Consider the following 16,091-nt stretch of genomic DNA (forward strand, 5'->3'; position numbering starts at 1 on the left):
ACTTTTATCAGAGAGTTGTTGTAAAGATTAAATGAGAATATCTAATAAAGCTTCTAGCACATTCCCAGCACAGAGAAGGTGCTTAGCACATGGGCTCCCTTACCTCTGTTCTTGTGATTCCCAACACCTGGTGTGGCATCTGGCACAGAGCAGGTGCTCAGTAAACCAAGAAAGGAAAGGTGTTTTCCCAGGTTGGGGCTGGGAGGCTGAACGTCAGCTCTTTATGCCATCAGGTATGTTTGCCACCACGTCCACCACAAACCCACATGTTTACAGAATAACCAAAACAATAAATTTCCTGGTGTTTATGGAGTTTTACCTGAAACTGTTGCTCTTTCCAGGACTACTTAGTAACTTCCTGCTCTCCAAGGGGAACTTGTCTCCCCCCATTTCTAACATTTTCTCAGCCTCCTGCAAGAGAAGAAGACATTATTCTGTCTTAGACCAAGTAAAACCGTGAGTCCACATCACCCATATTTCTCTCACCACAATTTCTACCTAATTTCTCTCACATTTATTATAGAAAGGTGTACTTATGTTCTTTCATAATTTGGCTTGTCACCAAAAAAGAGAGAACCAGATTATTTGTACCTATGGAATAGTACTTTTTATTTTTTTTTAATATTTTATTTATTTATTCATGAGAGAGAGAGAGAGAGAGGCAGAGACACAGGCAGAAGGAGAAGCAGGCTCCATGCAGGGAGCCCGACATGGGACTCGGCCCCGGGTCTCCAGGATCATGCCCTGGGCTGAAGGCGGCGCTAAACTACTGAGCCACCGGGGCTGCCCTGGAATAGTATTTTTTAAAAGGTAAAAGAAAATGATTCTGAATAAGCCTCTAGAGCCAACTACCAATTTACTGGAAATATAGAGAACAGAGAACATATTGTTAAATGTCACCAAGGGACACAGTGAAATCTAAATGGTGGAAAATCCTAAAGGTCACAGATCCAGTTTCTTCAACAGAAAGAAAAAAAAAATACAAAAGATACTAAGGAGATTTAAGAAACATATCAACCATTGTAATATATAGACCTTATTTGGACCCTGATTCGAATAAAGAGATTGTTAAAAAAAATTAGACAGCAATTGGGGAAATATGAATAATGACTGTTCTTTCTACTTTTGGGTGGATATGCTTGAATGTCCCATAACAAAAAGTTAAAAAAAAAATATTCCCACTAATCTAAAGAAAACAGTTACAGAGAAAAATTTTGTACAAATATGTTTAAGGTAGTATGATTAGTAATAAATCCTAAAACAACTATAAATTTTAACAAAGGAAGAAAGCTTAATTATGAGAAAATACTATAGGATATTATGCTCTACTACAGAATATTATACAGTCATTAAAACAATAAATATGACTGTTTATTATATAGATGTATAGAAACATGAAAGTGTCTTATGAGATCAAGTTGAAAGGGAAAAAAAAAACCTTCGTTCCCCTCAAATAAACAATTATTAAGTTATATGAAAACTATGTTAAGGACTTAGAGAGAACATAAAGTAATAAACAATACTGGATGCCGATATAACATTTGTGGGCGGGGTCTTCATTATTTTTTTTCTTTCGTTTAGTTTTCAAAATAACTTTATAAAGTAAATTTTGGAAAATAAGGAGTATAGTGTTTCCTGCCCACCCCAAAATTAACATCCAAAAGAGATGCTTTGATTTTCCTCCCCAAACTGCTTAATAAGTAGCACAGCCACTTATCCAATTGTTCACTCCCAAAGTCTAGGACGCCTTGATTCGACTCTTTCACCCCTGCTCACTGTACATTAGCAGAACCGGCCACCTCTCTCTTCACAAGAAGTCCCCAGGGCAGCCGCTTCTCCTCCTCTTCCCTTAGCCTCGGCCACCTGCACCTCTTGCCTGAGCTGCTGCCACAGGTTTCTGGTGTCCAGCTACGTCCGGGCTCTGGCTTTCTCATGTCCTTTAACCACACCGAGCTCATTCCTGCCTCAAAACCTTTGCCTTTGCGTGCCCCTGAACTGGAAAATTCCTACTCCCGGATACTTTCACGACTTGCCCTCACTTTATTCAGATTTCAGATATCTCCTTAGTCATTCCTGACCACCCTAAACAAAGTAATTCCCTCCCTCCTTATTTTCTTCTTCAAACATATCACTACCTAAAATTTTATATAAATCAGCAAATAAATGTACGTATGTGTGTATGTATGTACGGGCATACCCCAGAGATATTATGGGTTTGGTTCCAGACTACCACAATAAAGTGAGTCAAATGTTTTGATTTCCCAGTGCATATAAAAGTTATGTTTACACTATACTATAGTCTATTAAGTATCTAAAAGAAATATTAGGTCTAAAAACAATTTACATGCTTTAATTAAAAATACTTTATTGCTAGAAAATGCTATTCTATTTATTCATGAGAGACACAGAGAGAGAGGCAGACACACAGGCCGAGGGAGAAACAGGGTCCCTGCAGGGACCCCGATGCGGAACTCGATCCCAGGACTTCGGGATCATGACCTGAGCCAAAGGCAGACCCTCAACCACTGAGCCACCCAGGGGTCCCTATCTGAGCTTTCAATGAATCATAAATGCTAATCACAAATCACCATAAGAAGTTTAATAATAATGAAAAAGATCAAAATACTGCAAGAATTGCCAAAGGATGACACAGGGACACAAAGTAAGCAATGCTGCTGGGAAAATGGTGCTGCTGATAGACTGACTTAACACAGGGTTGCCACAAACTTTCAATTTGTAAAAAAAACATTATTTATGAAGTGCAATGAAGTGAAGCACAATAAAATGAGGTATCCCTCTGTGTCCGTGCGTACGTGCCTCTGTGTATATATGTAATTTAAAAATTTTATTTAGGGCAGCCCGGGTGGCTCAGTGGTTTAGCACCGCCTTCAGCCCAGAGCATGAATCTGGAGACCGGGGATCGAGTCCCACGTCAGGCTCCCTGCATGGAGCCTGCTTCTCCCTCTGCCTCTCTCTCTCTCTCTCTGCGTGTGTCTCTCATGAATAAATAAATAAATAAAATCTTTTAAAAAAATAAAAATAAAATAAAATAAAATAAAAATTTTATTTATAGAGTTTTGGGATGCTTGAAAGCTTCATATTTTATGTAGTGATTTCTATCACTCTTCTCTTTAAAGTTTTCCTCCACTGCTTTTGTGCTTATAATTGTTAAAAGTCATTTAATAGGAGTGCCTTGGTGGCTCAGTCAGTTCAGCAGCTCCTTCAGCTCAGATCATGAGCTCAGGGTCCTAGGATTGAGTACTGCATCATGCTCTCTGCTCAGCAGGGAGTCTGCTTTTCCCTCTCTCTCTCCCTCTGGGCTCTCTCCCTTCCTCCCTCTCTCAAATAAATAAATAAATAAAATGTTTTGGGTTTTTTTTTTTTTAACTCACTTAATAATAGAAAATGGACATATGTAACAGACTTAGGATCCCAGAAATAAACCCAAGCGTATATGGTCAACTAATATTTGACAAGGGAGCCAAGAATATTTGGAGGAGAAAGGATAGTCTCTTCAATAAGTATTACTGGGAAAACTGGATATTCACAAGCAGAAGAACGAAACTGGATCTCCATCTTACACCATTCACAAAAATCACCTCGAAATGTTATTAAAGACTTAAATGTAAAACCTGAAACACTAAAGCTCCTAGAAGAAAATATAGGGGAAAATTCTTTGACATTGTTCTTGGCAATGATTTCGTGGATATGACACCAAAAGTGCAAGGAACAAAAGCAAAAATAAACAAGCGGGACTAAATCAAACTAAAAACCTTCTCTGCAGCAAAATAAATGACCAACTGACCATGAAAAGGCAAACTATGAAATGGGAGGAAACATCTGCAAATCGCATCTCTGGTAAGGAGTTAATATCCAAAATATGTAAGGAATACATACAATTCAATTGCAAAAATAATAATAATCCGATTTAAAAATAGGCAAAGGACCTAAATAGCCATTTTTCCAAAGAAGACATACAAATGGCTGGAAGGTACATGAAAATGTACTTAATATCACTAATAATTAATTAGTGAAATTTAAATCAAAACCACAATGAGATCATACTCCACACCTGTCAGAGTGGCTATTACCAAAAAGATAAGAGGTAAGTTCTGGCAAAGATGCAGAGAAACAGGAACCCTCTTACACTGTTGGTGGGAATGCAAACTGGTACAACCACTCTGGAAAACAGCATGGAGGTTCCTCAAAAAGTTAAAATTAGAGCTACCCTATGATCCAGCAATTCCATTTCTGAATATATATATCCAAAGGAAATGAAATTACTATCTCGAAAAGAGGTCTCCGTGTTCATTGCAGCATTGTTTGTAATAGCCAAGACATAGGAACAACCTAAGTGTCCATCAGTGGATGAAAAGGTAACATATCTACATATATACACACAACTGAATATCATTCAGCCATAAAAAAGAAGGAAATCTTGCCATTTGCAACAACATGAATGAAACTTGAAGCCATTATTCTAAGTGAAATAAGGCAGACAGAGAAAGACAAATATTATATGATCTCACTTATTTGTGGAATCCAAAAAAAATTGAAGTCAAAGAAACAGAAAACAGATTGGTTGTTGCTGGGGATGGGAGAAATGGGTGAAGGTGGTCAAAGGGTACAAACTTTCAGTTATAAGATGAATATGTTCTGCGGATATAATGTACAGCATGGTGATTATAGTTAACAACGCTGTATCGTGTATTTGAAAGTTGCGGAGAGAGTAATTTTAAAAATTCTCGCCACAAAAAAATGTATGACTATGTGAGGTGATGAACGTGTTAACAAACTCTACTGTGGTGATCATTTCAGTCTATACATATAGCGAATTATTATGTTGTACATGGTGTTATATGTCAATTATATCTCAATAAAGCTGGGAAAAAATAATACAAGATTTTAAAAATTCAAGATATTAGGAAAAAATGTCATTTAAAAAGTATTTCAATGGACACTATTTCAGGCATTAACTGTATTTGGAAACACTTTCTGGCTCATTCATTTCTTGGTCTGGTATTTTCAGTTTGCTACACATCCATTCTTGGCACGTACAAGCCATTGATTGAGGGTCCATTGTGTGGATAGCAGATGCCAAGTGCTGAGGGAAAAGAGGGAGCACAGAAAGTCCTATGCGAGTTATCTTTGCCTGGTGCCAACCACGACACCATCTGCAATTAGGTACATAACAAATAATAGGTTTTGTATAGTTGTCAAATTAGGCCTTTTGGGGGAACACGAACCATTAGATCTGATAATAAGAGCAGACACTATGTTCATATTCTAAGTATGAACCTGGTGAGTAGACTGTAGACAAACACAGTAAAAAACAACTGATTATTGGGTTCAAAAATAAAGGACAGACAGGGACAAGAATCCTTAATCCATTCTCAGCTAAGAACATCTTTGGAGTTCTCTTCCCAGCTCCTAAATATAACCCTTGGGATTCCAGACATGCTGACTTTTCATGTGGCCCTTCCTATGTTCTGTAACTTGAGGCTGCCCCGGAGTGTACAGTTGGTGCAAGAACTATGACCTCTTCCTCCTTGGCCTTCTTTTTGGCATCATCCAACTTCTTCTTTTTACTTTCAGGCATGAGATCATCTAACCAGCTTAGCTCTCGTTTAGAGAAACAGAGATCCATGACTTTCCTGACGAAAACCAACGCCAAAACCTGAAGAAAAATAAAAAGAGGGAATTAAAGGAGCTCATTTCCTTCCTGGAATTAAAAAAGTAAAGTCTTACTTTCACAGCACCCAAGGGCATTTCAAGGAAGAGCAAATCCATAGTAATCGTAACAGTTGCCTATTAGGGACCTATTACGAAGTAGCTTCTTTGTACCAGATACTAAGGTGAGTGTTTTCTCTAAGATGTTTTATTTAACTATCATCCTAACAACCCTACAACTTAGAGAGCAAGCAATTTAAATGCCCTCATTGAAAAGAGAAACCCCTCATCCTCAGATGCCCCAAAGAGTTGCCTTTCCCTGTGGTGAGCCTTGGGATAGAGAGCCTTTGCCAGAGCACAGCTACGATGAGGCCAGCCACGCGCAGCCCAAGCATGCCTCACCGCGGCAGGAGGGACTTCGAAGGACCATCTGAATTCCCTCTAATCCTCCTGCCTATACAGAATCCTTGCTTTATGCCTGCATCATGAATCATTAGTGTTTTGCATCTCTGCCCTTTGGACCGGCCTGACACTCTTTTTTGTAAATGAGGAAACTGAGGCCCAGGGAGAGAAAGTACTTGCCTAAAATCCGACATCTAATTTCCTCAGTTGTACATCGGACAGGGTGCCTCAACTGCTGCTCCACTTTTTTTCCCATAAAAGGCCATTTCTGCCAAAGGGGAATTAATAATAACCCGGAATGACCGGCTTGGATTGACTGGTGTTCACCAGCTACATCTGGTGGCTGGACAAGGAATGAGGCAAATCAGGCTTTTTATGTTCAACCACATTTCTCCCTCATTTACATAACTACTTTCTCAATAAATCCAAAATTGATAGTATCCCTTCCAAGGGGTCATCAGGAATTTGCTGTTTCTTTAACCAAACGGTCAACCCCTGAATATAACACCCAAATGCAGAAACCTACATGCACTCCAACAAAATCCAGGGACCCATCAGGAGGCATAGGTGTAGGAGATTAGGGGAGAAGGGTCCCTGACCCCCGTTTCCTCACCCTTGAGTATTCTCCCAGTAAGATAGAGTTCAAAAGTCCCTGAACAAGTACCAAACATTAGTCTCACTGCCTTTTCTCTCTAGAGGCCCATCCTTTGGGTCATTTTCAAACAGTCCATGGAATGCTCAGCATCCTCGTGACACAGGGTGAGCCAGAGAGGGGAAGGTAATAACAAGAGGAGAAGAGGAGACAGCAAGGACGTCAGGTGGCAAGAATTTCATCCTCACCCTGGTGGCAGGAAGCAGCTTGTCACCTGCTGCACCACACTCAGGTCAGCTTCCCTACTCCCTTTTCTGAAGCCTCTGCTTTGGTCCGAGAGGAGGTAGAGGAGGTAAGGATGTCCCAATCACTTCTCGGTGCTGGGCCAACTTCTTCCTCTCTTCCAGTGGCTTAAAACAGTATGTTTCCACCACTCCAGGCACATTGCAATAAATTCTAAACTGCAACTATGTTGCTTTGAAGTAGGCAAATTTTACAAACATGAAGAATCCTCTCCATGTCAGATTCATGAGAGAGAGGTAAGAGAAAGGAAGTTAGGGAGGAAGGAAGACTGGCCCAGACTTGAAGGTAAACATGGCAAGCTGCTACACATGTATCCACACTTCAAGGTCCCAAAACAATGCTGCTCCTGCAAGAGCCAACCATGAAACTCGCCATCAAGAAGGGATTAATATCCAGAATAGATCGAGAACTCCTAAAACTCAACAATAAAAAACACCAACAATCTGATTAAAAAATGGGCAAAGGATTTGAATAGACACTCTCCAAAGAAGATATGCAGATAGTCAATAAGCACATGAAAAAGTGCTCGACCTCACTAGTCACTAGGGAAATGCAAATAGAAATGAGTTAGCACTTCACCTACATTAGGATGGCTGTTAACCAAAAAACAACAACAAAACTAAAACCCCCAAAGCAGAAAATAACTGTTGGCAAAGATGTGGACAAACTGGAACCCCATGTACTTATAAAATTGCGCAGCCATTCTTCAAAAAATTAAAAGTGGAATTACCATATGATCCAGCAATCCACTTTTAGGTATATACTCCAAAGAACTGAAAGCGGGAACAGGAACAGCTATGTGTACAATTCATGTTCACAGTAGCATTATTCACAATAGCCAGAGAGTTGGAGCAATCCAAATGTCTATCAATGAATGTACAGATAAACAAACTGTGGTATGTATATTCCTAGGGGACTAGGAATGGGGAGTCCTTGTTTAATGGGTACAGTTTCAGTTTTGCAAGATGAAAAAGTTCTGGAAATGTATGGTGGCAATAGTTGCACAACAACATAAACGTACGAATGCCACTGAACTGTACCCCCACAAATGGTTAAGACGATCAATTTTGTGTTGTGTAGATTTCATCACTATTTTTAAAAATATTTTTTTTTGAAACTCACCATCATCGGGAAGACAATGGCAGCTGGAGATGCTTTGATGACCCAGAGCAGGACAAGGCAGGTGAGCTGGATGAGGGTGAAGAGGTGCACTTTGCGCAGAGGCACGTGCCGAAGGTAGATAAAATCTGGCTGATGCTTTGCAGGCATCCCAAAGAGCTTCAGACGGTCAAAGAACTGAAAGAAGGGAACTGGCATTTATTTTCAGAAGGTTCCTCTGGGTCAGAAGCCTTGTTAGGCCCATTCATGTCTCTTACATTACCTGCTCTGAAAGGTTACCCACTGTTTCCACTGAACAAAAATGGAAACTGAGTCTCAAAGAGTACAGTCTGAATGTGGCTGAAGTTGGTAAATGACAGAGTCAAAATTTAAAATCCATCATTTTTTTAAGATTTTTAAAAAATAATCACTATACCCAACCCATGCCACTTGAACTCACAACCCCAAGATCAAAACTCACATGCCAGACAGCCCGGGTGGCTCAGCGGTTTAGCGCTACCTTCAGGCCCTGGGCTGATCGAGTCCCACGTCAGGCTCCCTGCATGGAGCCTGCTTCTCCCTCTGCCTGTGTCTCTGCCTCTCTGTGTGTGTGTCTCTCATGAATAAATAAATAAAATCTTTTTAAAAAAGACTCACATGCCCTATCTACTGAACAAGCGAGGTGTCCCTAAATCCATCTTTTCTAATCCTAGGTTCAAATTTCTTTCTTCTATACCACACTGGCTCCTGAGAGATCTTTCTCAGAAAGGGTTGAAAACCAAATAAGCCAGTTCCATCTTTCTGCTTATTATCAAAACCAGATCTCTTACTTGTTCTTTGAGGAGTTTAGAGCTTTTCACTGATTATTTAGAGTAAAAAGATAAAATAAAACTTCATAACATCCTGGATATAGAACAGATGACCGATCATCTTTATATTAAAAAAAATGAATAGGGGCACCTGGGTGGCTCAGTTGGTTAAGCATCTGCCTTTAGCTCAGGTCATGATCCCAGGGTCCTGGGATGGAGTGTGGCATCAGGCTTACCACTCAGCAGGGAGTCTGCTTCTCCCTCTCCCTCTCTCTCTGCCTCTTCTCCTGGCTTGTGCTTGCTTGCTCTCTCTCTCAAATAAATAAATAAAATCTTCAAAAATAAAATTAATTAATTAATTAATTAAAAATAAATAAAAAAGCAAACAGAGACCCAGAGAGATTCAATAACCTGCCCAAGATCACATTAAAACTCAATGGGTAAGAGTGACCACCGGACATTCCATAAAAACAAAGAGAAAGCAGCCACCAATAGAAGAAGAAACTAGGTTATCGTATCATCTGGGATACCCAAGTTATCTGTGGCAAGCTCCTGATTTTCTCTGTTCAAAGGACTCAGATGATTGAGTTGACAGATGGGAAAAGGCAGAGCATGACAGGAGGTAATATCTGCTTACCTGAAGCAGCCCCCACTACTGCCAATCTTGTCACCAGTGTGCCCCAGTTAAGCTCCCTCTCTCACCCTGTAGCCTGGCACTAAAACTAGTGTGATCCATGTGTAGAAGCCTAATAACTGTCTGTTAAATAATTAATGGGGACACGGGGGGGCTCAGGGGTTGAGCATCTGCCTTTGGCTCAGGTCATGATCCCCGAGTCCTGGGATCCAGTCCCGCATCAGGCTCCCCACAGGGAACCTGCTCCTCCCTCTGCCCATGTCTCTGCCTCTCTGTGTGTCTCTCATGAATAAATAAATAAAATCTTTAAAAAAAAATTAATGAATGACTGGTACCATGACATCAAGCCAGGCCATCCTGTAGGTGTTTGTCCCCTCATGCCAGCTTGACTGCCCAAATGACTTGCCCAATGCCCCAAAAAACATCTAAAATAGCTTAACCAGCAAGACTAGGAAATGAGTTCTCAAGAAAGGGTTTGTGCGTCCCTGGGAGAGCTTCCCTCCCTGGTCAGGACAGATGAGCTCCCGTTGCGAAGCTGTTGCCCTGGCCGAACCACGCAATACCTGAATTCCTTGTAGTGAAGAAACTCCCATGTAGAGGAAGACTCCATAGAGTACTGGCATCGGAATAAACTGAAGACAAGAGAGCAGAAAGACCAGAAATTAAATTTGATATCACAGCACACTCAAGACCACATAAACTTTTAAATCTCCAAAAAGGAAACAAAGTCCCAAAACCACTGCATAAATGTTGCATTCAGTTTCTGCTGCCTTTGCACGATTTAGAAGCAGAAGCAAAACCAGAAGCTGACAATGATAAAAAATCATTTTGTTCTAAAATAAAATAATTACACATAAGTGTAGTCCAGTCCTGGTTAAATCATAAGCCTCACATTTTACCCGTCTGGCTCCTCCTCCTCTGTGGGGAGAGGCAGGCAGACACACACACACACACGCACACACATCCCTCTTTTATAGAACTAATACCTTTTAACACTAATTACATAATCTATCATCTCAGGGATTTGGTGTATTTTAACATGGACTAAAAAGTTTCCTTTCTGCTAACCAGAGACTTGAGGGCAGGAATGGGGCGGTATCAGAGAGGGAATGATTTGGGGAGAAATATCAACATCATATTGCACTTGACTATACATACACACCTATCACATCACATCACATCATCAATCCCGGTAATCTTCAGGGCAATCTATGGGATAGGGAAAGGAGGCCTAGGAATTAAGGCAAGAGAAGTCTCAGAGCTGAAGACTAAACTTGACTTGCTTTTATCCTGAGGCTAAAGAACATTCCCAAACATAATTCTCAGAACCAGAAAATGCCCACTGTATTTTATGCTGTTTCATGGTAGCAAGTAGACATCTCAGTTCACTGCTAACTTTGTACAACTATGATGGTTCCCTGAAAGAAGCCTTCTGGGCCAGTTCTAGGAAGGCCAGGCGGTGCCCACTGCAATGCCCTCGTGTGACCTTCCTGGAGGAGCAGCAAACTTTGGGCTCCTCCAGATGGCAGCTACACCAAACATGGGAGTGGGGACCAGGCTGGGGACAGAGTAGTGGGGGGTAGGAAGGGTGAGGAGAGGTGGCAAGACTGGGCAGAGAGTAAGGGGCCAGGAAGATGATTCTAAACTCTTTCCCATTTCTCTCAGCTGTCACCCTTAAATAGCACTCGCAGTGCAGGCTGGGGTGGTTGAAAATTCACCAAAAATATGGGGAAAGGAAGCAAGGGAGCCAAGTAAGTGCTCAGAGTGTTTGGGGCTTGGCAGTACAGCCAGGGAGCTTTCCTTTTCACCCCGTTTTTCTCAGATGCAAACCTTACAACCACAAAACTAAATATTTTTATCACATTTGAGGTATCTTCCATCTTTCCAAAAATCCTCTTTTAACCCCGTATCTCACACCAGTCACTACACATGTTCCATTCCATTGCATAGAAAAATCTCTTGAAGAGCTGTCTGCTCACGCTCTCTTTACTTCTCACCTCCTATTTGCTCTTCGCTTCCCTGTAATTCAACTTCCACCCTATCATTCCACTGAATCTGCTCTCGTCGAGTTATGTTAGGCCTCCATGTTGCCAAATCCGATGGCTTGGTTTAGTCTTTATCTTTCTGGGCAGATTCTAACCAATCCCACTTCTGGAAACATTCCCCCTGCTTGGCTTCCCTGATACCACACCCTCCCGGGTTCCCTCCCACCTCTCTGGCAGCTCCTCTGAGTCTCTGTTGCTGTCAACTCCTCTACCCAACTTGTAAATACTGGAGCTCCTTAGACTCTGCTCTTGCCTCTGGTCCGACTTCTCTTTTATATCTACCCTTCTCCCTGAGTGATCTTATCTACTCCCATGGCTTTCAATACCACTCAGTGCTGTTGACTCCTGCATTTATATTTTTAATCCAGAACCTTCCTCTAGCTTCTTCACTCAGTTGCCTCCTGAGTTTTGCCACCCAAAACTTGACCATAGCCCCACTACCCATCACAAAATCACTTCCTCCTTCATGCAGCCTTCTCCATCTTAAATGTCAGTACTCTCCACCCAGATGGTCAAATCAGAAACCTAGCATTTTCATTTTTCCATTTTCCACTGCATTCCACATCCAGTCAACCAGCAAGACTTGGGATCTGCCTCCAAGATATAGAGAAGTCACCCCTTTTACCCATTCCTTCTACCACCTTCCTTATCCAAGTCCCCATCATCTCCCACCTATAATAGCCTCCCTAGTGTCTCTGCTTCTACTTTTCCTAACCCTAAAAACTTATTCTCTAGACATCAACCAGAGTGATCTTTTAAAAATACTAAATGGACCACATCCTTGCCTGAAAGTCAACCCTTCAAAGGTTAACTTTACCAGAGTCAGCAAGGCCCTGTATGATCTGCCCCTACCTGCTCTTCACTCTCATTTCACTACACTCTTGCCTTGATTCATTGCCCTCAAACCACATGGCCTTCATATTTCTTAAAACACATATCATTCTTTCCCACCTCAGGCCTGACTAGAATGCTCTCTCCTCCTTTCCCCCATGCCATCTCCCACCATCCACAGCATGGCTGGCTCCATCCCATCTTAAATACCATCTCTGTAGAGAGACCTTCTCTGACCACACTAAAACAACACTCCCTTAATTCATTCTCTATCACACCATAGAACACTATATATTTCCTTTTATCATTTATCATAGTCTATAATTATCATGTTTGTTTTCTTTCTTTTTTAACTCTCCCTCCCTCCTCCTCTTTCTTTCTTTAAGTAGGCTCCATGCTCAGAGTGGAGCCCAACGCAGGGCCTGAATTCAAGATCCCAAACTGAGATCAAGAGTCAGAAACTTAACCAACTGAGCCACCTAGGTGCCCCTCATATTTTTTAAGATTTTATTTTTAAGTAATCTCCATACCTAACATGGGACTCAAAACCACAAGCCTGAGATCAACAGTCACCTGCTCCACTGACTGAGCCAGCCAGACACCCTTCATGTTTGTTTTCTTAACTAACTTCCTTAATTACATCTTATCTGTCTTACTCTGCTAGAGTAAGCTCTTTCAGGGCAGGTGTTTGTATGTGTATCTCTTTGGCATGTATCACTGTATTCTCAGCACCTAACAGAATTCATGACACGAATCAGGCATTAAATATTTTCTAACAAGTGAATGAATGGTTACCTTCAATATGGCCGTCATGAAGACTGAGCAGCCCATCAGCACAAAGATCATAAGGCCCGTCACTCTCTGTTCTCGGATGCCCAAGAACTTAGGTTGTTCTCCAGGAGCAGAGCACTCAGATTCTAGTTTGAGGCTGTTCACATGCGTGATGGACAAGACAGTTGCAGCCACAAACCAGGGCAGGCCCATGATGGAGCAGACACCCAGCATGATGGCCACCATCAGCAGATCCAGGTGGTAGCCACAGCCTTTCTGTGGGGAAACAGAGTCTCTGTCACCACCAGTGGGCTGGCTTTAGTGGGGCATAGAACAGTGAGCTAATTGTCTCAGGCCCAAAGCAGGAAGGGGTGTATGGGTAAGAAAGAAGGGGTCCAGGGATCCCAGATGAGTCTTCCAGCCCCTCCTGGTTTGGAGGGAACAGAGAAGAAAATAAGAAATCTTAGCCTGTCCTAAACATGCCATATCCATTTTTTATTCAAGTGTTCCCAGATCTCACCCTGAGTCTCACACACTCAAAGATTCATCTTTTCTTGGCAGAGTACCAGAGGCCAAGCCACCTCTTGACGATTCTAGTGTCTAGATGGTAGACAATACAGACAAATGGCTACTTACAAACATTCCCAGATCCTTGACAAATATGGATTTACCTACTCTACAGAGATGAAGGCATGAAGCCTCTCACTAACAAGTGTATTAGAATCAACCCTACCTCCTTAGAATCCTTGGGTCTGAGGCTCAGTCTGGAAACCCCAGTAATGGACGCCAATGGGAGAATATCTGATTTAGGCAACAGTGGCCCAAGCCCTGAACTGAACCTTAGGAAGATAAGCCCATGTAGGGACCACAAGGAACTGTGCCCACCCACCTTCCCCACAGGTTTGCAAGGACATAATGAGTCTAAGCTCCCTTCACACCATTCCATCATGCTCTACTCTGGTTTCATTTCCAAACCAATCTTTGCCACTAACGGAGGGACTAGAAACCCCTAAAACCTTTATGAGCTCCTTCCACGACTGCTTTTATTCGGGTTCTATAGTTCCTGGTCTAAATGGGCTTACCCTAAAGTAAAAAAAAAAAAGTAATAGGTTGTCATTTGTCCTTCTAGGTCGGATTTTTCTTACCTTGAGCTTGTGTTCCTTCCTGTTAATGATGACAGCTGTGATCTGCTGGTCCATGAATATTAAGATGGTACAGAGAAGAGCTGGGATAATTGCAGCTATCACAGTCCACCAGGGATTGGGGCCAATGGGACTAATAATCCACCCTCGATCATCCCTTGTTGGCTAAAGGAGGGAAAAAAAACACCAAAGTTTTATTTTTATATTTTAACTATAGTCACTGGGGCAAAACAAAACCAACTGAATCACAATATCCACATTATTTTTATTCTTAAATGAGAATCCTTGAAAAAAAAGGTCATGAAATACAGAAACTCTTTTTTTTTTTTTTAAGATTTTATTTATATATTCATGAGAGACACAGAGAGAGAGAGAGGCAGAGACACAGGCAGAGGGAGAAGCAGGCTCCATGCAGGGAACCTGACGTGGGACTTGATCCCAGGTCTCCTGGATCATGTCCTGGGCCAAAGGCGGTGCTAAACCGCTGAGCCACCCGGGCTGCCCAAAATACAGCAACTCTTTAGGAAATGTGTGATCTTGTTCCAAATTCCCTTTGAGTCAATCCTCAATTATCAACTTCCTGTAAAATATTCATTAATCCTTCACTTCCTTCCCCTAACTCTCCAAACCCACATACAGAGAAAGCAACTTTATCTGAACATTAGCCCAAATAAAATAACAAAATCTGTTGTCAAAAAATAGCTTCATATAAAAAAGGATTTAATACGATTATAATGAAGGCAAATATATATAATTTTTACTATGCTCCTCCAGATTTCTGGACTGCTCCCCTCCAGAGGCCATGTGATGTATGTCTATAGCACAAATAAAGATAAAGTAGAGCCAGTTGCATGGAATCTCATGGGCTTAGACTGTATTGGTCCAAGGGCCTTCTCCCATCAGCAATGAAACAGGAGCCCAGGTACCAGAGACCTCAGAGAGGAGCCCAAGACTACTGAACTTAGGAGCTTTTTGGTCTAGGACCCTTCCTCCTATACTCCAATAAGACCACGACTGTTGGGACGCCTGGGTGGCTCAGTGGTTGAGCATCAGCCTTCGGCTCAGAACATGAGCCCAGAGTCCCGGGATCAAGTGTCACATTGGGCTCCCCGTGAGGAGGCTGCCTCTCCTTTTGCCTCTGTCTCTGCCTCTCTCTGTGTGTCTTTCATCCATAAATAAATAAAATCTTAAAAAAAAAAAAAAGACCACTACTGTTCATAAATCTTATTTGGGTGTTCATGACATACCTAAACTCTCCTAGATTCTCAAACCCCCTCCAGGGTACTCTGGGGAAGAAAAGTTCTCCCTGTTTGGCAAGTAGTAATGGAAGATAAAAGGCCAGGGACACAAATTAGTGAAGAATTGACCCCAACTCAATGGACAAAGCAAAGACTGTTACATCCAGAGTAGTTGGGTTCATATTGGTCACGATTCTAGGATTCAAAGACTCATCAATAATGCCATCAAATCCCAAATTATGAATGGGTTAAGTTCTGAAAGTTTATAGAATCTGTGTCACCTTAGTAACAATGTTCTAAGTGATAGTTAAATTCTCAGATCAACACAAAAATTTATTAAGGTTTGACTAAGATGGGGCACCTGGGTGTGGTTAAGCATCTGCCTTCAGCTTCTGCCTTCAGGTCATGATTCTGGGGTCCTGGGATCGAGCCCCGCATCAGGCTCTCTGCTCAGTGGGGAGTCTGCTTCTCCCTCTCCTTCTGGCCCCCACTCCCTGCTTGTGTTCTCACTTGCTCACTCTCCCTCTCTTTCAAATGAATAAATTTTAAAAGAATC

The 16,091-nt window shown here is 41.7% G+C and overlaps 1 protein-coding gene across 5 annotated transcripts in view; it reads right to left on the minus strand.

The window, feature by feature from the left end:
- Nucleotides 1-16,091, minus strand: part of SLC4A8 (solute carrier family 4 member 8) — a 74,730-nt gene that overhangs the window by 8,785 nt on the left and 49,854 nt on the right. For all 5 annotated transcript variants that reach the window (XM_025458848.3, XM_025458849.3, XM_025458851.3 and 2 more), the window contains exons 18-23: nucleotides 14,301-14,462; nucleotides 13,180-13,431; nucleotides 10,072-10,140; nucleotides 8,090-8,263; nucleotides 5,540-5,677; nucleotides 320-411 (exon numbers count right to left, since the gene is read on the minus strand). In XM_025458848.3, the coding sequence (XP_025314633.1) occupies nucleotides 320-411; nucleotides 5,540-5,677; nucleotides 8,090-8,263; nucleotides 10,072-10,140; nucleotides 13,180-13,431; nucleotides 14,301-14,462 (887 nt within the window). The remainder of the gene's footprint in view (nucleotides 1-319; nucleotides 412-5,539; nucleotides 5,678-8,089; nucleotides 8,264-10,071; nucleotides 10,141-13,179; nucleotides 13,432-14,300; nucleotides 14,463-16,091) is intronic.

The sequence above is a fragment of the Canis lupus genome, chromosome 27 (genome assembly GCF_003254725.2).
Source record: "Canis lupus dingo isolate Sandy chromosome 27, ASM325472v2, whole genome shotgun sequence".
Taxonomy (NCBI): Eukaryota; Metazoa; Chordata; class Mammalia; order Carnivora; family Canidae; genus Canis; species Canis lupus.